The following is a 23,127-nucleotide window of genomic DNA, read 5'->3' as shown; positions in this document are numbered from 1 at the left end:
TAAAAAACAAACAAAAAAACAACCAACAAAACAGCAGAATGGATGTTTTCCTGCAGTCACTGGGTTTTAGTATTAAATTGGGGGGCAGAAAATCTGGTACTTGTGTATTATAGCGGCGCCCCCCCGATGTACATTGCGCAATGTTTTTATCGCAACGCATGCCATGCACCCGATGGCATGCGATGCAACGCGATTGCAACGAAACATTGTATAAGCACCCAAAAGGGTGCTTTTAAGCACCCAAATGGGCGCTTACAATGTTAAATGCACCCCCACACTATAAACGTGAACCCGAAGCGTGGCGAGTGCAGCGAGCCCGCGAGGGGCGGCGGTACGCGTCCTCAGACCTTTTCATACCCCCACTATCCACGTCGGCATGGAGTTGAGAATAGAAAGTGTGGCGAGCGCAGCGAGCCACCAAGCCCGAAGCGTGGCGAGCGCAGCGAGCCCCGCGAGGGGACGCGGACACCTGTGAAGCCCGCAAAGGGACACGTATACCTGTGAAGGTATCCGCGTGCGCCCGCCACGCTTCGGGCTCGCCTCACTTTCTATTCTCAACTCCACGCCGACGTGGAAAGTGGGGGTATGAAAAGGTCGGAGGACGCGTACCGCCGCCCCTCGCGGGCTCGCTGCGCTCGCCACGCTTCGGGTTCACGTTTATAGTGGGGGGGTGGCGTGGGGGTGCATTTAACATTGTAAGCACCCATTAGGGTGCTTATACAATTTTTAATCGCATCGCATTGCATTGTATGGCATTGTATGCCATACACAATGTCATACAATTTTAAAATTGTATGACATTGTACAATATCGCGCGATATTGCGTCGCCTCGCATACCATCGCATGCCTTATGGTATGCGATGCGATGGGCGCCGCTATAATACACCAGCACCGAAAATCTTTATTCACGGACCTCCACAGCGAGTTTGAGATTCCAAAAATTGCTAAAACTTATGTAAAACATCAGACAGAATTCCTTTGGGACACCGGCAGCACCCCCTGAATATTAATTAAGGAATTGGAAGTTTCCAATTAGCTTAGTCAGTGATTACTTCAAAAGAAGTGCTTTCTGCATACATCATCAGATTCCTTGATATGTCTGTGTGTGTGTGTGTGTGTGTGTGTGTGTGTGTGTGTGTTTGTCCCCCCATGCAGTTTAATTTCCTCTAGGAGCCAGCTGCTGGAAGAACTACATCCAGGAGATGCAAGCAGCCCTTGCATCTCTCATCAACCCGCAGGACTCCCAGCTCATGGTAATCTAAACATGGGTGCAATTTTGATTCATTTTTGTTCTTGGAAAAAATTATAATTAGAGACCTTGCAACTCCACAATCTTAAGTAATGCAAACTAAAACCTTCTTTTAACAGATATGCTTCATGTATTGGAAGAATGTGGTATGATGTCTTTACCTGTTTTACCTTTCTTGGCGATAAACCAGAAGTTTCTGCATTGCTTCTTGCACGGAGCGGAGCAGCAGACATAGTGTCCTGTCCATGTAGAATAAACAAAATCACATAAGATCACATAAATGAGAATTTGTAAACTGCGGATGTTCATTAGAGTAGATTGATTATTTACCATACTGTACATGCTAAATCAGTATAATAGGAAAAAGCACTGGTGAAGCAGAATTCTGAAAGCCTTTACATTCCAAGGCTTTGATAGATGGAGTAGCATTTTTGACATTATGGTCCCCATTTTATGTTTGCTGGCTTGTGGCAGCATGATTGTCATATAGCAGTGGGGAGGTGGATCTAAAGGTGGCCATACACACGCAGATTTATCTTCAGATCTGGCTGGTTGGAACAAAAACATGGTTATGGATGAGAGCAAATGACAGTTGACCATTTGCTTGGAAATGCTGGAAAACTGTCAAACTGTCACTCATCCATAACCAGGTTTTTGTTCCAACCAGCCAGATCTTAAGATAAATCTTACTAGTGTATGGGCACCTTTAGGGTGGGTGTCTTGTGAGTTTATATTGGGATGCCCCTGTGTGGGGAAGGGCTATGACGACTCAATTCAGCGTGAATCAAGCCATCACCTCGCCTACTTTTTCTCTTTAAGGCCAACTAATTAGACAGCTGTGGGATGTGCAGTGGGTATAAGCTGCCTTTGGAAGATTTGTCTACTTTCTGGGTGGTGATTTTTGTGTGCCCCCTGGCCGTTCCAGGAGAGTAAGCAAGTATGCAGTATATGGCAGTCAGTGCCCTGATAAGCCACACATACTGTATGTTATTGGCATGGGAGTCATCTCAATTCCCTGCTGTTGTTGTTTTTGCAACTGGCCCTTGCCAATGTTGTTTGGAGTGAACTTGCGAAAGCAAAATGATCTCATTGGTCAGCTGTCTATTCTTTCTGCAGACAAAACACACATTTTAATGTAATATTAAAGATGGCTAATTTTAAAGCAACTTAGGTCTTTATTTAAAAATATAGTGTTATGGACTTATGGTTATTTGATTATGCATTTGGACAGAAGCTATCATCGGCCAATAGGGCATTCATATATTTTCTTGTATGATTCAGTGTACATTCCTTAGTTTTCTATCTAGGGAGGAGCATACGTCAGGGGCGGATCTACTATAAAACTAATGAAGCTTAAGCTTCCGGGCCCCTAATCCTGGAGCAGCCCCGTTCAATTCCTACTTCTAGTGAAAAAGAGAATTTGGGTACAATAGTATTTAGAATTTAAAATACAATTTGAAGATCCAGTAAGTTATGTTATTCTTATCCTTATATGGCGCTACAAGGGATCCACTGTACCCTATTTGAGAGTACATAAAGAGTCAAAAGAGTTAGACAAAAACACAAGAAAAAGAAAGTCATTGTGGTTTGCAAAAGAAGTAGCAAGTATTGTGAAAGCAAAAAAGTTGGCCTTTAAGAAATTTAAGCAGACGCAGAAGAATGAGGACAAAGAGGTGTATCTTGTTAGACAGAAGGAGGCTAAGAAGGTAATCAGATGTGCAAAAGCACAGGCTGAAGAGAAAATGGCCCAGTCAGTGGGTAAAGGGGGGAAAACCTTTTTTAGGTATAGAAGTGAAAGGAGAAAAACAAAAAGTGGAATAATTAGACTGAAGACAGAGAGTGGAAGTTTTCTTGAGGGCGACAATGTAATAGCAGATAATATTAATAATTATTTCTGCTCAGTATTCACTGCTGAAAGAGAGGGGAAGGGGCCACAGTTAAGTTGCAAGTATAGTCAGAAAACTGAGGGAGAAACAAATACATTTACAGAGGAGAAAGTCCTCACAGAACTCTCAAATATATCAAGGGTTTTAACAAGGTACAGGTGGGAGACATTCTTCACAGGAAGAGGAGCAACAGAACACGAGGACATGTACTGAAACTAGAGGGAGGAAGATTCAGGGGAAATGTAAGGAAGAATTACTTCACAGAAAGAGTAGTAGATAAGTGGAATAGCCTACCATCAGAGGTGGTAGACGCAAATACAGTAGTACAATTTAAACATGCTTGGGATAAGCATATTGATATCCTTACAAAAAAATAATGATCAAATATGGTTTGAGGTAACATGTTTAAAAAAAGGGGCAGACTAGATAGGCCAAGTGGTTCTTATCTGCCGTCAAATTCTATAAACAAATAAGTAAAACAAGAAAACAGTGACTTACAGTACAAGACAATTTCAAACAATCATAGATTATATAAACATATTCAGTGTCATTTGCTGATACATCTAAGTACCAATGTGGCAGAAAACCAGGGATGGATGGAGTACAAAAAGTGGCCCTGGGAAATTTTGTAGAAATGGACCAACATGGGCAACACCAGAGTCATAACACATTGTGTAGCCATGGCAGCATTACTGGATATCAGAGTTTTTGTACTGCAGAGATTGAAAAACAAAATGAATGCGGACAATGAAGTGTAAAGAGTGTGGTGGTCTGTCTGTACCGCAGGCAGAGGTGTAGCTAGGTGACCTGGTGCCTGGAGCAAGGATATGTTCCTCCCCTGTACTGGTTTGGGGTAATGGCCAACGTGTGGCACCATGATACATTTAAAAAGGAAAATAAAATACTTAAAATTCCTAAATTGATGATAGTGCTGGCTCTAGACCTTGTGGAGACCAGGGCGAAAGTTTCCTTTGATACAATCATGTTTAAAACAGGAATGGTGCGTGGCGAGAGCACACTACAAAAATATAGAGGCATGTCTACATGAGAAAGAGGCGTAGGCACTAAATAGTACCAATTTACATAACACCATACATTATTCATATTACACCAAACAGTAGTACCCCTTATATGTTACAGCACAAAGTAGAGCCACTTATACACTTTATGCCACACAGTAGAGCTACTTATACACATTACATCACACATATTGGTGCAACTGGTGTGCCATGGTTGAGTTGTTGATCTGCCAGGGTGAATAGTTGTTGGTGGAAAGAGCAGAACTAAGGGATGCATTGTATAGGGAAGTGGCTTGTTTAGGCATTAAAATACGGGAGAAATGCAAGTCGAACTGGGAAAACAGGGAAGCAGGACACATAATGACAAATTTAATACAATGGGGACACATTTAATAAAAACGTTGGTACTTGTGTAATTTCTGGGCGCCCGATTTTTTCATCGCATCCCACTAGTTAAGGCATGCGATGAGATGCGATGGGACCCGATTTTCGAGCTTTTTAGACGTTCCTTGTACAATGTAAAAATCGGTCGCACCGCATGCCATCACAATGGCATGCGATACGATGCAACGCGACCGACCCGATTTTTACATTGTACCCAATGTTAAATGGACCGCAAGACCCGATTTTTAATTGTATACCCACCATGATGGTTAATTATTAGGTAAAATGCCCCCCTATTGTTAACGCAACGCCACAATAAATGCCAACCCGAAGCGTGGAGAGCGCAGTGAGCCCGCGAGGAGCGGTGGTACACGTCCTCCAACCTTTTCATACCCCCACTATCCATGTCGGCGTGGAGTTGTTTCTATATAGTGTGGCTAGCGCAGCGAGCCACCGAGCCCGAAGCGTGGCGAGCCCTGCAAGGGGATGCGGAATTTACCCATCAGGGTGGGTGTACAATCAAAAATCGGGTCTGGGGGGGCATTTAACATAGGAATCAGGCATCTGGGTGCCTGTACAATTAAAAATTGGGTCCAATCGCATGCGATGCGATTTGACCGATTTTTGGTTGTACAATGACATAAGATTAAAAAATCGGGCGTCCAGATAATACACAAGTACCAAAACTTTTTAATGAAACATCTTTATATACCTTTAGTCTTAGCGATGGGGTAGATAACTCTAATTCAACATTACTTGTCATCATTGGCTCTTCAAGTGCATATGCCTGTAAAAAAAAAAAATACACTCTGAAACTCCAATTTGGCAATACCACTGAAATTAAAATGCCCATCTAAATTCAGACCACATTTTCAAAACTTGGTTATTAGTGGAATGGCCAAATGACAATCACAATGATTCCTGTAAACCAGTGACCACACAGAGTTTTCCTACCAGCTTCATAAACACAAGTATTCATGATTCTCTTCTGCAAAGCTATGTTTTGTGTAAATGTCTAAACTCACCTTTAATCTTGGGGATATTGAAGGAACTTCCATTTTAACCAATCTGGGTGGGACAAAAGGTTCCTCTGAATTGTATTCCTGTGAAAATATAGATATAGAAAAAGGAGAGAGTTTCTCAGTACCATACCTGTAAATGATAGTGGTTGGATGGGTGCTGTTATCAGGCAGTGTAGGACTTCCGGTATCAGAGAAGCCTTGACGAGGCCCGGAAGCTTATCATATCTTGTGCATAATATATAACTAAGATCTCTGAATTACCTTCTATTATGTTGGTTTTTCAAATATTATTACTAATGCCTTTTTTCTGTGCTGGGGGTTATATCCCCCTCCCTTGCAGCACCTGACGGGCATTACTAGTTTGATTGAGCAGCTTTCACATTGTTTTTATTAGTGGAATGGCCAAATGACAATCACAATGATTCCTGTAAACCAGTGACCACACAGAGTTTTCCTACCAGCTTCATAAACACAAGTATTCATGATTCTCTTCTGCAAAGCTATGTTTTGTGTAAATGTCTAAACTCACCTTTAATCTTGGGGATATTGAAGGAACTTCCATTTTAACCAATCTGGGTGGGACAAAAGGTTCCTCTGAATTGTATTCCTGTGAAAATATGCATACATAAGGATATTAGAGATTCTCAGTACCCATACCTGTAAATGATAGTAACATAGCAATTAAGTTCAACCTATTTGACTTGTAACTACTTAGTTGAGTAAAGGTGCATACACACTGTACAATTTTTGACCAATTTGGTTGAAAGACATTTCCATTGAACCCAGTGTCCTGGACGAAAGATGTTGATAAAAGATATTGACGAAGACAAACGACGAATGATTATGTGCATACCCACCAGTTGTTCATCAAGATTTGGATACCTTTTAAAAATAATCTATAAACTGTAGCTAGATCTTTCGTCTTTCGTCAATATCTTTCGTCAACATCTTTCGCCAGGACACAGGGTTCAATGGAAATGTCTTTCAATCAAATTGGTCAAAAAAATTGTACAGTGTGTATGCACCTTAGGTCATATCTACAGGATTCCCTTATACTGCATTCAGACCGCAAATGCAGGCTCGCAACGGGACTATGAAACGGTTCAGTCCCTGTGCGACCCTGCATGTGCAGTCTGTTCATATCACATCAGCGAACCGGCAATATTGCCGGTTCACCGACACCATGTGGGGCCACGTCGGAGTGTCATAGGGGGAGGAGGCAGCACTTAGAGCTGGTGCTGCTCGAAGAACTGCATCCTACATAGTGTGTACGGGAAATGGGTCACTCGAACCGATTAACCCATTCACACTGCACAGCAAGGAAACGGTAAGAGGCACACAGTGAAATCCATTCGGAATCAACATTGAATGGATTCTTCCCTGTTTGCAAGCGCTGGGTAAGTCTAGACACCATTGAATGGATTCTCCCCTGTTTGCATGTCTGATCTAAGTGCTGCCTTGATGCTTTCTATTGATCTATTTACACACCCTGCTTTCTGAACTTGCTTTGTTATGGTGTCCTTGGGCCAGATGCACTAAGCTTCAAAAGTGATAAAATGGAGAGTGATAAACAAACAGCCAATCAGCTCCTACCTGACATTTTTTTAAACACAGTCGGTGACATGGCAGGTAGGAGCTGATTGGCTGGTGGTTTATCACTCTCCATTTTATCACTTTTGAAGCTTAGCGCATCTGGCCCTAAGGAGGGTATTCAAATGTTTGCTTTTGGACATCATTGTTTCCCACCTTTCTAATTCACGCATCTGTTGTCTTTTGAAGTGATGGTTGGGTTTGCTATTCAAATGTTTTTTTCTTTAGACGTCTAATCTGCTGTAGTGGTCTTCATTTTAGCCCTTTTTTTAGATCACAAATTGCATATATTTTGTGTGCCATTTTATTCCCTATTTTGTTCCACCTTTAACTTTTCCCACTGTATTTAGCCCCACCCTGCTAGTCTATATATTGTAGCTGCAGTACTGAATTTTGTGGGAGAGGACGTGTAGAGCAGTGAGGAGTAGCAGCCTGCATCAAAAGTGTTGCCCCTGTTGAAGAATGGTTTTCCAGGTGTAAGGGAAGTATTTTTTTACTTTGATCTGCCTTTTCCCCATTGCTGCCTGTAGGCTAATTAGATGCCTGCAAGTTCACCCTGCCCTCTGCCTGGCCATACAAGTTTGTCTCAGTTATACCAGTACCCACCCCCTTTAAAGCAGATGTGATCAGGCAGGTGCCACATTCAAGCCGCCGGGAAAGAACAAGAGTGGAGAACGTGCGCTGCAGCATGCTGCGCTGTGCAGGGAGCTGGAGCCTGCCGCCGATAACCCAGCAGGGTGATCTGTCTGTCACACACACTTTTGAGACTTGTGTGTGAAGGAGTTTGGGGGGGGGGGGGGGGGGGGTTGCGGTATACGGTTATTAGGGTGACACCATTAAGGTCAACATGCATTGGGTTGATCACTGAAGGTTGAAAGGGCTTAGGTCAACACATGGAAAAGGTCAACACAAACATTAGGTTGACAATAGGAAAGTCGACAGTCAAAATGAAAACATTTTTTTTCTGAGCCAATATGTGCCGACAGGTGGTATTTCATGCCCTACCATCCACTGGAGCAGGGATAAGGAACCTTCAGCCCTAAAGCTGTTGTTGAACTACATATCCCAGCATTCCTTACAACAGTTTTAGGCAGTGCCAAATAGCAAAACTGTAGCAGGGCATGCTGGGATGCGTAGTTCAACAACAGCTGGAGGGCCAAAGGTTACCCATCCCTGCAGTAGAGCGTGATGGAGAACATAATAGTCTGCAGAGAGACCCCAAGCCCGAAACATGGCAAGTGCAGCGAGCCATGCGAGAGGACGCAGTGCACTTTTCCGGTGTCCATGACGACTGTGTTGACATTAGGCACAAAAAAAGTGAAAAACCATGTTGACCTTTTGACGGACGATATTCTCATTGTCAACTTGAATGCTTGTTTTGACCTTGACAACCTTAACCACGTCGACCGTCTCTAAGGAGGGGGATGTGTGCATATCCTCTATTGGGGGGGTGATGTGTGCCTATATTATTTTAAAGTTTATCCTTAACCTCTTATATAAAAAAAAAGAAAGAAAATGCATTAAATAAAGCATTCATTTAAAAAATATATATATATATCAAGTTTAGATGTCTATTAAAAAGTGTGGAAATTATCACCAAACATTTGAATAGGAAGCCCATTGAAAATGACTGTAAAATAAAAGATGTTCAAAACTGTCAACTTTAAAAGACAGAGAAGAATTGAATATCAGACTAATATCACGACACATAAAAGCTGTGAAAAAAAGGGCTGGGTCCCTGCGGCGAATGGGCAATCAGAGGCGGAGTCCCTGCGGCGGTTGGGAACTAGTAGCGCTTTCCATCCACCGCAGGGACCCCGCGGCTGCAGGGGGGAGTTACCACTACCTTGAACTTGTGTGCGTCCGGCGGCTCCCCCTTGGCAACGAGCAGTTACAGTTGCCACGGCCACCATCCCCCTCAGACAGCTCACCCCCCCTCAGCAGCCGCAGACACCCCCCTCATCCCACAGCAGCCGGGGACAGCTTCTCCCCTCAGCAGCCGCAGACAGCTCCCCCCCCCCCACTCCCCCCTCAGCCTCTCCCCCCCCCCCCCCGGACCCCGCAGCAGCCGCGGACAGTTTACCCCCATCTCCCCCCTCAGCAGCCAGCTTCCATCTCCCCCCCTGCAGCAGACAGCTTCTCACACCCCCCCTGCAAGAGTGGTAATTATATATATATATATATATATATATATATATATATATATATATAAAAATAAATGTGTGTGTGTTGCTCCTTGGCAACGAGAGCAATTTAACCCCTTTTGGCAACAAGCAATCCCCCCCCCCCCCCCCCCGGCAATGAGCAATCCGCCCCCCACCCCCCTTGGCAACAAGCAACCTTTTTTTATGACATCCACAAGAAAAAGCAGGGTTGACCCAGGTTCAGTGTGGTGCAGACCCAGGTCCCACCCAGGGCTAAGTGTTGTGTAAATGGGGTATGAAGCTGGGTCCGACCCTGGAAACTCCAGTGTTTAAAGACCAGACTCCGACCAGGGATTTTGGTGTAAAAGGGGTATTAGTGTTCAGGGTAGGGAACCTAGCCCATGAGGTGTGCAACAGAGAGAAGGAAGCCAGGTCTAGAACTGGCTGTGTTTGCGACACCACACATCAGTGCTTTGTGATAGGGGACTGCTAGTTAAAAAAACACACTGGCAGGAGTAGAGCTCATGCTGATAATCCTAGGAGTAGTGATAATTCACTCCAGGAAATGGTTCATTGCATGTGTCCTTAGATTGGTATTTCTTACTCAATACAGTATGCTCCGTTTATAGAAAACTGGTATCAAGTGGAAGATCTAAGCAACACCTGTCACTGTGACTTGTGGCTGACAGACTATAGTGACTCGTACAACTGACAATAGGGACCAGTAGGGCTAGTTTCAGGTGTACCATACTCTTACATTAACACCCGCATGTCAACTGTTATCTATAATTCAAGTATTTCAGAAACTCCTTCATCTGGAACAATGTGTGTACATGTTTTGTTTATAATCATCATGCTGGCTGTCCGAATACTGATGCTGGAGTCCCAACATTGGTCAGAAACCCGGCACCAGGATCTCGATAGAGCTCCGAAATCCAAGAGGGAGGGTAAGGGTTAGGCTGCAGGTAGGGGGAGGGAGCATACAGATGGAGTGCCTCTCGTGCAGCTCCAGGGCTCACCAGAATGCCCCCGCTACGGAGAGACGCTCCATCTGACTGGGACGCGCAAGCGTCTCACACGCACAGGTGTCCCCAACGGGGAGTGGAAAACCTGTCCATGGGTTGGGGGTGTGGGGAGGGGGCAGGGACCGGCAGGGAGGCAACTGAGTGCTCCTTCGGAACACCGCGGGACACCGTCGGCCTCAGAAGGGACGCGGCAACGTCCCAAAAAAACGGTAAGAGGGACAGTTGGGAGGTATGCCTTTAGGTACAAAATGCTCTGTTCCTGAACCTCCCTGGTAATGTATGATTGCTGTCACCTGTGTTCAAACACCCCTCTCATCAATTAACTAGTACAACAAAGGTGATAGCATTCATATATAAAGAGGAAAGTCCAGGATCAGAGCATTTTCTACCCAATGTCATGTGGGTCATCCCTGTAGAGCAGGGATGGGGAACCTCCGGCCCGCAAGCCGTAAACGGCCCCTGTAGCCAGTGGCCAGTGGCGTAACTATAGCACCGCAGCCCCCGCGGTTGCGGGGGCGCTGTGCATATGGGGGCGCCAGGGGGGCTGCGGTGCTATAGTAATCCCCCCGCCCCCCATCCCCCGCATGCTTACCTGTCCGCGCGTCCTGGCTCCCCTCCTTGCTTCAATCAATGCTATGGAGACGGACCGCGATAAAATGGCCGCCCCATAAAGCAGACTGTTCTCTGAAACTGTCTGCGGTATGGGGGCGGCCATTTTATCGTGGTCCGTCTGCTTAGAATTTATTGAAGCCAGGAGGAGAGCCGGGACGCACGGACAGGTAAGCATGCGGCAATAGGTGGAGGGGGCACGGGGGGTCGGCCAGATGGGCGGGGAGCCCCCCCATTAACGGCGCGGGGGGGGGCGCCCCAAACAAAGCTATGCCGCTGCCCGTAGCCAGTTTGAATGGCCCGCCCCCCAGTTAGAGGGTATGTGAGTGACTACATTATTTTTCTCTAAATTGTTATAGCACATTATTTAGAATAAGCTATGTGTTACTTACTTTTACTGTGATAATCCTGGCCATGTCTTCACATAACCCATTCTTCTCTGTGTGCTCACATTCAAAGATGTCTGCATAATCCTCTAACAGCTCTGCCATGATCTTGTTGCATATCTCCTGCTCCTTCATGCCCTCAAAGCCAGGAGCCACACTATAAAGAGAGCGCAGTTTTAGTTTCACGTTCACAGCCATGTAGTCCAGATCACTTAATCTCTACAGCTATAGCTACAAATGCTGAAACTTAACAAAGTTACAGATCTAGCCTACCTATTGCTGTATGGCTTGTGTGGCATATGGTGTTGCAGGGGAGTGTAATGCTTATGTTCATCCACCAGATGTCACTTTTGAAAATTACCAATGCGCATGCGTGAGGTTTCAGTACAGTAATTAAGTCCAAGAACTACTTTACCATTTTGTAAATACAGTATGCTACATAGTCATTCATTATTGGCCTGCCACCATGTTGTACAGTAATTATGCTATGTAGACGCTCATTCAGCCCTAGGGACTCAGTGGGAAAATGTATGCAGAGTTTAGCTCCGTAAGAGTGGGCAAAACTCTTTATACATTTCCTCACAGAGTCCCTGGGGCTAAATGAGCGTCTTTGTAGCATAAATACTGTATAACATGATGTCGGGCTGAGACAGCCACGAGGGAGCCCACTACCACCCAGCAGCATTTACATTAAATACACTTTTTTAAATAAAATATGGTTTGCATACATTGTGACGAACCCTGAGCGCCATCAGCATTTACCAGCCGGCTTCCGGGTTCCTGCATCAGGTGTGAATGAGATGACAGGCTTGTTGTACAGTATCCTGACTGTGCATTTTTTCGCACCCCAAATTATGTGCACAAGAAAAGTGGAAGAAAAGCCAAAATACAGTATAGACCCATTTTGGTACTTGTGTAATAGCACGGCACCCGTTACATAGTTAGTGTAGCAGCGCTGTCAGAATCAGCGTAGTGTTCGCGAGCCCAGTGTAGTCAGCGTATCTATCAGATTCGGCAGTGGCGGATTCAGGGGGGGGCACCCAGGCACGTGCCCCCCCCTGTCATTTCATTTTGAAGCTGAGGACCTGGGCTTTCCAACGAGCCCAGCCCCGTGTCTCTAGCCCCCCGGGAACCGGAGATATCGCCTGGCAAAGCTGTAACGTTTTTTCCCCATAGGATAATATGGGACCCTTCAATTCCGACCCCCACCCGGTTCCGACGGCTGCCAGTTCCCCCCCCTGGCATCACATAAGCTTTTGGTTGATGTCATTCAATTCCAAATCGCTGGGCCTTCCATATGATACTAGGCTGGTCCATATCGGTCAATCGGTTCCAGAGATATTGCGTGTAAACCGATTTTTTTATTTTTGAAATATAATTTCGGTACTTGCTTCCTAGCACGGCCACACCGATTTGTATCGGGGTGATCGGGTCGGAAAAATCGCGTCGGTCGCATCGCATGCGACCAAATCGCATGCGATGCGACCGAAGCAATGGACCCGATTTTTACATTGAATCAAATGTGAATAGGGCCCCTGGGACCCTATTTTACATTGGATTCAATGTAAAGTAGTCCCCAGACCCCAAATTTTACCCCCTCAACGGCACCCCACGATTGACGCCAACCCGAAGCGTGGCAAGCGCAGCGAGCCCGCGAGGGGCGGCGGTACGCGTCCTCTGACCTTTTCATACCCCCACTATCCACGTTGGCGTGGAGTTGAGAATATAAAGTGTGGCGAGCGCAGCGAGCCACCAAGCCTGAAGCGTGGCGAGCGCAGCGAGCCCCGCGAGGGGACGCGTATAACTTTACAGGTATACGCGTCCGCTCGCCACGCTTCGGGCTCGCCACACTTTATATTCTCAACTCCACGCCGACGTGGATAGCAGGGGTATGAAAAGGTCGGAGGACGCGCACCGCTGCGCTCGCCACGCTTCGGGTTGGCGTCAATCGTGGGGTGACGCTGACAATGGGGTTGCTTAACTTTTTAACGATGATGGGGCCATATACAATGTGAAATGGGTCATATTGGCCCATTTCACATTGTTTGCTATGTAAAATGGACTTAATCAAGTCCATCTCATCTTGTGCCATTATAATGGCACAAGACCGACGCGATGCTCCCGATTTCAATGTTAAAAATATTTTAACATTGAAGCCTATAGCAAAATCGCGTCCATCGCGTCGGTCGCGTTGCGGGCCATGTTAATGCACGCGACCGACGCGATGGTCCCGATTTTGCCTTTACCGGCAAAATGGACCTGATTTCAAAGGAAATCGGGTCCATCGCGTCCATCGTGTACCTTAACTTTAAGGTACACGATGGACAAGATTGTGGCCGTGCTAGGAAACAAGTACCGTAATTTCATGGCTGTTCGTGTTCTTTGAGGGCAGATTACTCTGGAACCAAACGTTCCAGTTTCACTGGACCAAAATCATTCAAAGCCCACTCAAAAGTTCTTCAATATGATACTTGTCTCATGTAAATGGGTTAGTTGGTTCCAAAGATATAGCCGGTTAAATGAGATAACTGGTTAAAGGGGGGAGGGGTGGCTTTCTCTCCCCCTCACACCAGAAAATGCAGGGACTAGGCTGGTGTAAAAGGAGCCAACCTGGGAATGCATTTTCTGGTGTGAAAGGGGTATTATTTCAAATAGCCAGGACCTGCAGTGCTCTGAATACAGCCAGGCTCTGCCACTGTCAGTGGCTATCACTTCTGCCTGGCGGCAGCTGTCCCCCGTTTACCTCGATCATGTATTCCCCCTTGGCAATGAGCATGTTATCCCACATGGCAACGAGCATGGAACCTTTGGCAATGAGCATGGAACCCTTGGCAATGAGCATGTAGATAATCAGCACTTATGTAGCATCATTTTTAATAGGCATTATGGTGTTTGGCATAATACATAATGGACATAATGGCGAGTAACCTAACGTGTAATGGACATTATGGTGTAAATGTTTAATGCACGCCTTTGGTGGACAATGTCCCTGTTTATGAAGCGTATTGTGAATTTTAGCTTAATCTGTGTGGCATTATGTGAATTCTGGCTCAATCCATGTGGCATTATGTGAATTCTGGCTCAATCCATGTGGCATTATGTGAATTTTGGCTCAATCCATGTGGCATTATGTGAATTTTGGCTCAATCCGAGTGGCATTATATGAATTTTGGCTCATTCCATTTGGCATCATGTGTAAGGGGCAAGTATAATGGGGTCTAGTATTTTGTTGCATAATGTGTAGAAGTTGTTGTACACTACACTCTAGGACACGCCCCCTGTTGAGTGACCACACCCCCTTTTGCCGTAGCGCGCCTTCGGCGCGCGCACATCTACATCCTTCACTTTTGTCGCCATGGTGGGCCTGCGCACTTTAAATGCCAGGGCCTATTTTTAATCCCATTCCCACCCTCTCTCTGCCGCTCTCTTAGCATGAACACTGGCACCACTAACACGGCCCCTCCCCAGCCAAACCCTCTTTTATCATGGTGCCCCCCCTGTCATTTTATCCTGGATCCGCCCCTGAGATTCGGCGTAGTGTTCCCGCGGCCAGTGTAGTCAGCGTCCCTGTCAGATTTGGCGTACTCTTCCAGCGGCCAGCGTAGTCAGTCAGCGTTACGCAGTTACCGTAGTCAGTCAGAGGTGAAGGTGAAGTGAAAACGTAGCGTAGCCTGGCGCCGTGATATTACACAAGTACCCCCATTTTAATGTACAAATTATAAAACAGAAAAAGCAGTGGAATTAAAAAATAAATGATTTGTTCCTTACCAGTATCTTTACCCCGGGTGCTGTGCATGGCATGCTGTGGGCTTAACTGCTAGGCCATTAGGGATACTGTACTGCAAGTCGGTCATTGACACCTGATGCAAATAAACCGCTGTGTAGACCAAAGCACTGCTTTGTACTATATACACAGTATGCGATGCAGCCATGGAAGCGGCATGGAGACAGAGCTCCCTGTGGAAACGACTTTGCTATACAGTAGCGTCTCTTCTACTGAAATGCGGTTTTGTGACCACAGTCTTATGTCTGCTGCTGGGATTGGCAGAATATACAGAATATATAAATGCTGGGGGCAGGAGCAGTGCTAGTGGAAGAATTTGTGGGTAGTCCCACAGGCCCTTGGCAGAGTGGGATGTCCCGCCAGTGAAGTGCAAAGGATGTCAAGGACAATGAAAGTATTGTGGGTCTATGTGGAGGCAATGGATCCAATGTGGTAATAATATGAAAAAATGCAATATTTTGGCCCCCTTTTGATGAGAGGCACAATGCCTCATAACCTTAAGTAATAATAATAATAATAATAATTATTATTACAAATACAAGCAAGAGTCATTTGATAGAGTTTATTTATTTATTTAATATTATTTACTAGTGTACATTTATAAAAGGTGAACATGTTGGCCATAGCAAGCAGATTGTGGCTATTAGAAGGTGCTAGATAAATAAGCACAATTTGATTGGTTGCTATGGCAGGCCAACATAGCCACACTTTAGCATATATACCCACCACCAAGAGTTTGTACACAAGTATTAAATGTTTGCTAAGTAGCTTCTGTAAAAGGGAGTGTAATATTTGAGAACAGAAGCCAATAAATTGGATTTCCATTCCCACACCCCACACAGTTGCATGTAAATGTGTTAATGCCTCCGTTCACATGATGAGGACCTGAACTTTGAAATGTACAGAACAGTTTTACTGGGTGCAGCATAAAGAAAGGAAGACCTAATGAAAATACAATAGGGGACCATGAGTCATAAACATTAACCTCAAGCGAGTTTAACCTGATAGTTTAGTTTACCACAATATGATTCGATAACAAGCTTGATAATACCAGCTATAATGATTTAAAAAAAAAAAATGTTTATCAGGCTTATCAGTCACGTTAAAAACATCAATTAATACTGCACAGTTGCCAAAGATAATGAAATAAACTAGCACATGATACATACTGTACATACAAAACCACTTGATTCATAGGAATTTAGAAGCCAATTAGTGAGATGTGATAGTGTAACAGTGGCCAAGCTATGGGAACACACTGCAGGATAGAAAAACAGGTCGGCACAGTAGGAGAAGCAGCACAAAATCAATACTTAGTCCAGAGTACAAATGATAATGCTGAAAAATACCAGTGCATTCCAGGCTGCCATTAGTAGTTTAATTACACATGAAATTCCAGACGCTATCTTAACCCATTCATAACCATGAGGAAATGGAAATTTGTATGTCAGATGTGCTAATTTCACCAGGAACGTCATATCACCATAGACTATACCCTAGTGAGTTGTATATATTTGGGGAAACAGTTATTGTTAATGGGTACTGCAGTGTGATTCCAATGTTACATGCTCCAAAAAGCATTGCTTTTTTTCAGAACTTGGCCCTGGAGGTTGGTGGTAGCTGCTTTAGGTCTATGAAGTTATTTTTGGAGGAAAGGGTTCTTGTGATCCCTCTCCTGCAAGCTCCATCTGCTGTCTGGTGATTACCAGACAACAAGAACTAAGGGACTGATCCATGGCACTCCCCTCCTATGAGCAATGCCAGTGGTGAGAAGGTAAGTAACCTAGGGTACTTAGTGGTGGTAAAGCAACTCATCATCTGCAATTTTAATGTTACATGAAAATAACAAGCAGTTGACGAGCTTCACTAATTCTCTGCAGCGATGGGGTTAAAGGGAGTCCCAATACAAAGCCCCAAAGAGTCAGAAATGGCTTACAGCGTTCTTACAGACTTTACCCCTCCAGCCAGGTGAGTTCAACAGGGCATGGAGAATTGGCATATGCAGGCGTTAAGATGAGATTGCGTCATTGCGACTCTACCACCTGATTTACAATGTCCAGGTTACCAGCATCCATCTACAAGCAGATGGTGTGTGAGCAGATGTGAGTGGAGCAGGGGTGTACTGGAATCTGACTATCTCTGAGAGACTTGCCTTCTTTTCTGGGGGGGGGGTGGGAGTACCACCCAATTTTTGGGAGCCACCCAGCCACTCCGGAAGAGCAGGCAAGTATGGTTTACGGTAATATAGGAGGCTGAGGCAGTGGAAAATACCAACAGTAGGATTGGGAAGTTCTGTTTTGCTGTGAAATGCTGCTGTTTTAATGGGTACACTCGCAATTTCCACCTCGTTGAAAAGAACCAGCGAGGTGGAAACGGTGAGTGAAGGAGAGGCAGTTGAATACTCTGACGGTGAGCTATCGGCACTGCTCGTCTTCAAAGCTCACTGTCAGAGCATTGAATACTGCCCATTGTCTATCCACTGGTTTCATGCCCACTTGATTTGCCCTAGCTAGCTTGTGGGTAAATAAATGTAGTAGTAAGTATAATAAATGTGGCAATTGGGTGCCACACAATCTCTAGTCACAAGATACTTTTACAAAAATATTAGGAAAAAGTTCCTTTAACAACCCTTCCCAGCAAAAACCACGCTTGCCGTGGCATCACAGGGTCCTTCTGTGCATTCAGTTGCTAATGATAGTCAGATTGAGCTGTATGTAAAGATGACCGGATATAGGGGGAAAACATTTACAATGTGCGGGAGCAAGCATCGTTAAAGATATTGAGCATACACACTAGATTTTTTTTTTTTTTACATCGCTCGGAAGGGCTCTTCTGAGTAATATCTGTTAAAAAATCATGTAGTGTGTATGGTTATAGAAAGTAAAAGTGACTAAAATCTTACTGGAAACAACTCGGTCCAAAGACTGTGGCCAGATTGTAGACATTCATTCTGTTTTCTGAATGATGTTGAACCACCTGTGTTAGAAAGTGGCAGAGGTACTTCAGCAGGCTGTAATGTGTATCCGGCAATTCCTTTATTAATGACTTCAAGACAATTTTTCTTTTTGTTTCTCTTTCATTCTCTGTAAAAACAAGAAGCAACGGTCTGAGCGAACACTCCAGAACAATCCCAGTCACACAGGACAAGAACACAAACAATGGGGCAGATGTATTAAGCCTTAACAAGAGATAAATGCAAGGGTGATAAGGAGAGATAAACGTCCAGCCAATCAGCTCCTTACTGACTCTTTTCAAACACAGCCTGTAATATGACAGTTACAGTAGCAGGTGATTGGCTGGACGTTTATCTCTCCTTATCACCCTTGGATTTATCTCTTGTTAAAGCTGAATACATCTGCCCCAATGTGCTAAAACAATCTATTCCAGCTGTAAATTATTCTAATTTACCAGATGTGAAGACCATTAGGGGAGATAATGCAGTAGATTTAAAAAGTGAGGGTACATTCATAAATGTACGTAGTGGCAGCTTAGCTATCTTCTCAGAGCATCTGACCTTACTGTTCTAATTAATATTGGTAAGTCAAGCACAGTTTGTTCATAAGCAAAAATGCCCTTTATGTGCAATGTGATGAAAATCACTGGCCGATAAATCGCTCAGTGACACACTGAGCAATTTTCACCCGTCCCAGCAAGTTTCACGAGGGGTGTGGGTGGAGATCGGGGAACCATTTTCCATAGTAGGAGACTTTGGAAAGTGGTTCACTCCTCCTTCACAGGGCACCATGAGTTGGGTTGAACCCTCCTTGTTACCCGGGTTGAAATGCCAGGTCGCTGGACCCAAGTTATTTCAACTACAGTATCCCAGGTTGCTGCACATTCATTATGTGAAGTAACCAGTGATATTACTGGCAGTAGTAAAGGAGTATATGCAATTTATGTAAGGATCCCCCCTCACTGTACATTGTGGCATAATTTTACCTACACAGCGCTCTTTCTTAAGCTAAAACATTTACATGGTTTACATGTATATATGACCTTGCTCATGAAACATTGGTAAAACCACAATCAATTTTTCAAATACATTGCAGAGTTGTACATGTTATTTACAACCCAGATAAAAGCTTTTCTGCACATATCTGTACCTAGAACGTTAACCTTTTTTGTCATTTTATTTTTTTTACTATATATTGTCAAAACTGGTACACTCTACTTGGCTATTATATGAGCACAATATTTAGGTTAGGCTTGTGTGCCAAGAGAGGTCTGGCATGCAGTATGGATCTTTGTATTGCACAACTTCCACTTAAGTAGACATATGATATGATTTCATACCAACTGCAAACAGTTTTCATTGATTATTTATGCAAACATCTAACACACTTTGCCCTAAATGTGTTTTTTTTTTCATTGCAATGTTTGAGTTTGAAAAACCTTAATCGCTCAGTGCTGGTGAACTTTTTTGTAGGAATTAAAAAATGCCACTAGGTGTCATACCTTCTAATTTTGGTAGAGGTCCTACGAAGAGGTTTCCATAAGATTGTTTCCATAGAAGATCAAGATATATTAAATTGGCTGCACTATAAAGTTGTGGTTACATCATTTCTGATCACACCTTCCTTATGTGTGAGTAGAAATCAGACTATACTAGTGCCCTGATGCTAGTTGTGTGCTTACCACATGCACTAACAGTATTGAACATTTAAGTTGTAGAATACAATGTACCACGACTTATCCGCTGGCTTTGGGAGCTGTACACTGCATATCCAAACTTAACGCTGCACATCCATGGCACTATTCAACATCTCACTGAATTTAATGGACTCAATTATATCTGTCCACAATAATGAACTCAATGCATGAAAGGGTTAAATGTAGATCTATGTTTTCTTATAAGCCGGTGAACAATTAATCAAAAGCTGATAGACTAAAAGGTGTAAGTGTATTTATATGGTAATTAACTTAATATTTTTATACAAACTGATGAATAGCATGCAAATCATAGTGGGGGACAGAGGTTTTAAATAAAGTGGGTGTAGGGAGTGTTGTGGTTTTACTAATGCATTTGTTTTTAAAATATTTCTATTGTAGTTCTCCATTAAGCAGAGATTCTTAAAGCTGCTGTAACCCCTTCATGACAGAGCCAGTTTGTGCCTTCATGACAGAGCCCTTTTTTTCAAATCTGACATGAAAAATTTTGAGCCAGATCTGCATTTTTGTGTAAAAAAATTTAATTTTTTACACAAAAATGCAGTTCTGGCTCAAAATTTTTAATTTTCACAAGGAATGAAGGAGACAAAGCACCCCAGAATCTGTGCCCCAATTTCTCCTGAGTACGGCAATGCCTCACATGTGACCAAAAATTACCAGTTGGGTGCATGGCAGGACTCAGAAGGGAAGGAGTGATTTTTGGTGGTGGAATGAATGGTGGGTGCTATGTCGCATTAGCAAGACCCCCGAAGCACCAATACAGTGGAACCCCCCCACAAGTGACCCCATTTTGGTCACCAGCTTTGGGAGGGGGGCTGGCGCTGCGGCTGGCGGGGGGGTGGGAGGGGTGCTGGCGCTGCGGCAGCCGGGTGGGTGGGAGGGAGGGGGGCTGCCGGGTGGGAGGGGGGGGGCTGGCGATCGTTGGTGATCGGTGCGGTATACACACACACACACACACACACACACACATATATATATATATATATATATATGTGTGTGTATATATATATATATATATATATATACAGATAGCGCAGGCCTTATGCTTGCTGGCAAATCGCCAGCAGCATGCTGCTGGCGATCCGCCAGCAACACGGCGCGCCATCTGACTGAGACGCGCGTGCGTCCCCCACGCACGCGCGTCTCAGTATCCGGGCGGCCGGGCGGCGAGGCGGACACAATACTGTCCGCCTCCCGCTCGAGGGGGGCTGGGGGGACCCGAGGAGGCTGTGGGGGGGTGCGGGCGCCCGGTGTGGGCACCGGGCGACCGAGGGCAGCACCGTCGGAAGGGGACGCGCGCGCACCTCGTGCGCGCGCGTCCCCTTCCGACACACAGATGGCGCGGGAGCAGGGAATGGCGATGGCGACGCCATCGCCATCCCCTGCAAAGATGAGCCCGGCCCCATCTGTATATATACATATATATATACACACACACATATATACATATATATATATATATATATATATATATATATATATATATATATACATATACATTTGCAATACTTATTTTTTATTTTATTTTAACTTTTCTAGCAGCATGATGCTGCTGCTGCTGCTGCTGCTGCTGCGGGAGGGAGGGGGGAGGAGGGCAGCGCTGCGTGCGCACCGGGGGAGCCGGGGGAGCTGCTGCTGCTGCTGCCGGGTGAGTGCCCGGCGGGTGGGAGGGGGGGGCTGCACATCGGTGGTGATCGGTGCTGCACCGATCACCACCGTTTTCTGTGTTACCGAGCGGCTTAGCCGCCGGTAACACAGGAAACGCTGTGATTGACTGTTCAGATTTGAACAGCCAATCACAGCGATCGCCGACCGGGGGGGGCACCCCTGCCCCCCCTGGGCGACGAGGGGGGATGTCTGCTGTCAGGGACAGCAGACATCACCTAACTGACACTGCGTCTCTAGACGCAGTGACAGTTAGAAGTCATGACGTATATATACGTCAACGGTCGGGAAGTACTTCCCGACCATGACGTATATATACGTCAAATGTCGTGAAGGGGGTAATGTACAAACCATATGAAGCTTTTTCTTTTGTAAGATTAGTAAAATTGCACATTAGATGTAAAAAAAAACAACTATTTTTACTATTCTTTGCATACTTCCAAAGTTTTAAAACACAAAAAAAATGCATTTTAAAAACACAGTAATGGAATGAAGGGCAAGTAAAAATGCAAAAAGGGACGGTTACACCAGGCAAAAAGAGCTCTACTGTCTTTTTAAATGTTAAACATTTCTGAAAAATCTATTTTCTTAAAAAGAACACAAATATAAGTTAGTTTATATCTTACTTTGCTGCCCCCTAATGGTTGTTTTTCAGAAGTGAAGCTAAAAGTAAAGAGTTTGCGGACATTCATAGTTAAATCCAGCCAGAAGGTACAATATCATGGTCAAACTATGCTGCTCCAAACATGCTGGATACATGAATTAGTGATGGTGTGTCCCAACAGACACGATGTACAGATATATCACACTGCCATACACAAGGCAGTGTAATGGTTACACAACACTGAGGTCATGGGTTCAATCCCCACCATGGCCCTAACTGTGTGGAGTTTGTATATTCTCCCCGTACTTGCATGGGTTTACCCCGGGTACTCCAGTTTCCTCCCACAATCCAAAAATAAACTGGTAAGTTAATTGGCTTCCAACAAAAATAAAACCAGCTCCACTGGGGCAGAGAATGATGTGACTGTTACTCTGTAACTATACTCTGTAAAGCGCAGCGGAATATGTGTGCGCTATATAAGAAACTGGTAATAAATAAATACATAATGACTAAATATGTAAAAATCGGGACATCTCGTTTTAACTGCATTCCTCCGCCCGCAGGGTCAGACCATCTGATATAAAGAACATCAGATAGGATTACAGCTGTAAACACACGCCCACGGTACTCTCTGTTATGGAGGATACATTATTCTGTGGCTGGCTAGAACAAAAGATCATCCGATACGTCGCTCAGTGATTACCCAGCTTTACAGTTGGAAAGTGGACACAATATCGCAGTAAAGCTGCCCAGCATAAGTGAGGTATAGGAGGAAGAGGTGTTTTCCATGCATGATACTTACATTATGAAGCAACATTGTCCAGATGTAGATTTGCAATAAAGCAAATGAGACCCAAATGGATAGTGTCAGCTTGGTTCACAAGAATCTACCATCCCATCTGTTCAAGGTGAAGCCTTATGCTGGGTACACACCAGGATGACTAGGGCCTGATCCCCTCAATCTAGATCCAATTCCGACCAATTGGATGTAGATTGTAGGTAGATTGGGCCCTTTTTTTCCCTATTCTGGTCCGATCCCGATCCGATGCGCGGCCCCGCGCATCGGCCGGTCGTTATTCAGATCCTACCTG

The 23,127-nt window shown here is 44.7% G+C and overlaps 2 protein-coding genes across 6 annotated transcripts in view; one reads left to right on the top strand and one right to left on the bottom strand.

Annotated features, from left to right (window-relative positions):
* FAM13A (family with sequence similarity 13 member A) overlaps window positions 1-23,127 on the bottom strand; it is a 191,701-nt gene that overhangs the window by 133,933 nt on the left and 34,641 nt on the right. For 4 of the 5 annotated variants that reach the window (XM_083179126.1, XM_083179123.1, XM_083179127.1 and 1 more), the window contains exons 3-8: window positions 18,002-18,182; window positions 11,322-11,472; window positions 6,091-6,168; window positions 5,565-5,642; window positions 5,252-5,326; window positions 1,412-1,489 (exon numbers count right to left, since the gene is read on the bottom strand). In XM_083179126.1, coding sequence (XP_083035252.1) covers window positions 1,412-1,489; window positions 5,252-5,326; window positions 5,565-5,642; window positions 6,091-6,168; window positions 11,322-11,472; window positions 18,002-18,182 — 641 coding nt within the window. The remainder of the gene's footprint in view (window positions 1-1,411; window positions 1,490-5,251; window positions 5,327-5,564; window positions 5,643-6,090; window positions 6,169-11,321; window positions 11,473-18,001; window positions 18,183-23,127) is intronic. The other variant, XM_083179125.1, reaches the window with a different exon arrangement.
* Window positions 1-23,127, top strand: part of LOC146066743 (putative E3 ubiquitin-protein ligase HERC6) — a 437,857-nt gene that overhangs the window by 384,491 nt on the left and 30,239 nt on the right. The window lies entirely within an intron of this gene.

Source organism: Crinia signifera, chromosome 1, assembly GCF_055691185.1.
Source record: "Crinia signifera chromosome 1, ASM5569118v1, whole genome shotgun sequence".
Classification (NCBI taxonomy): Eukaryota; Metazoa; Chordata; class Amphibia; order Anura; family Myobatrachidae; genus Crinia; species Crinia signifera.
The sequence above is the reverse complement of the archived record's forward strand: the minus strand, read 5'-3'. Positions and strand labels throughout refer to the sequence as shown.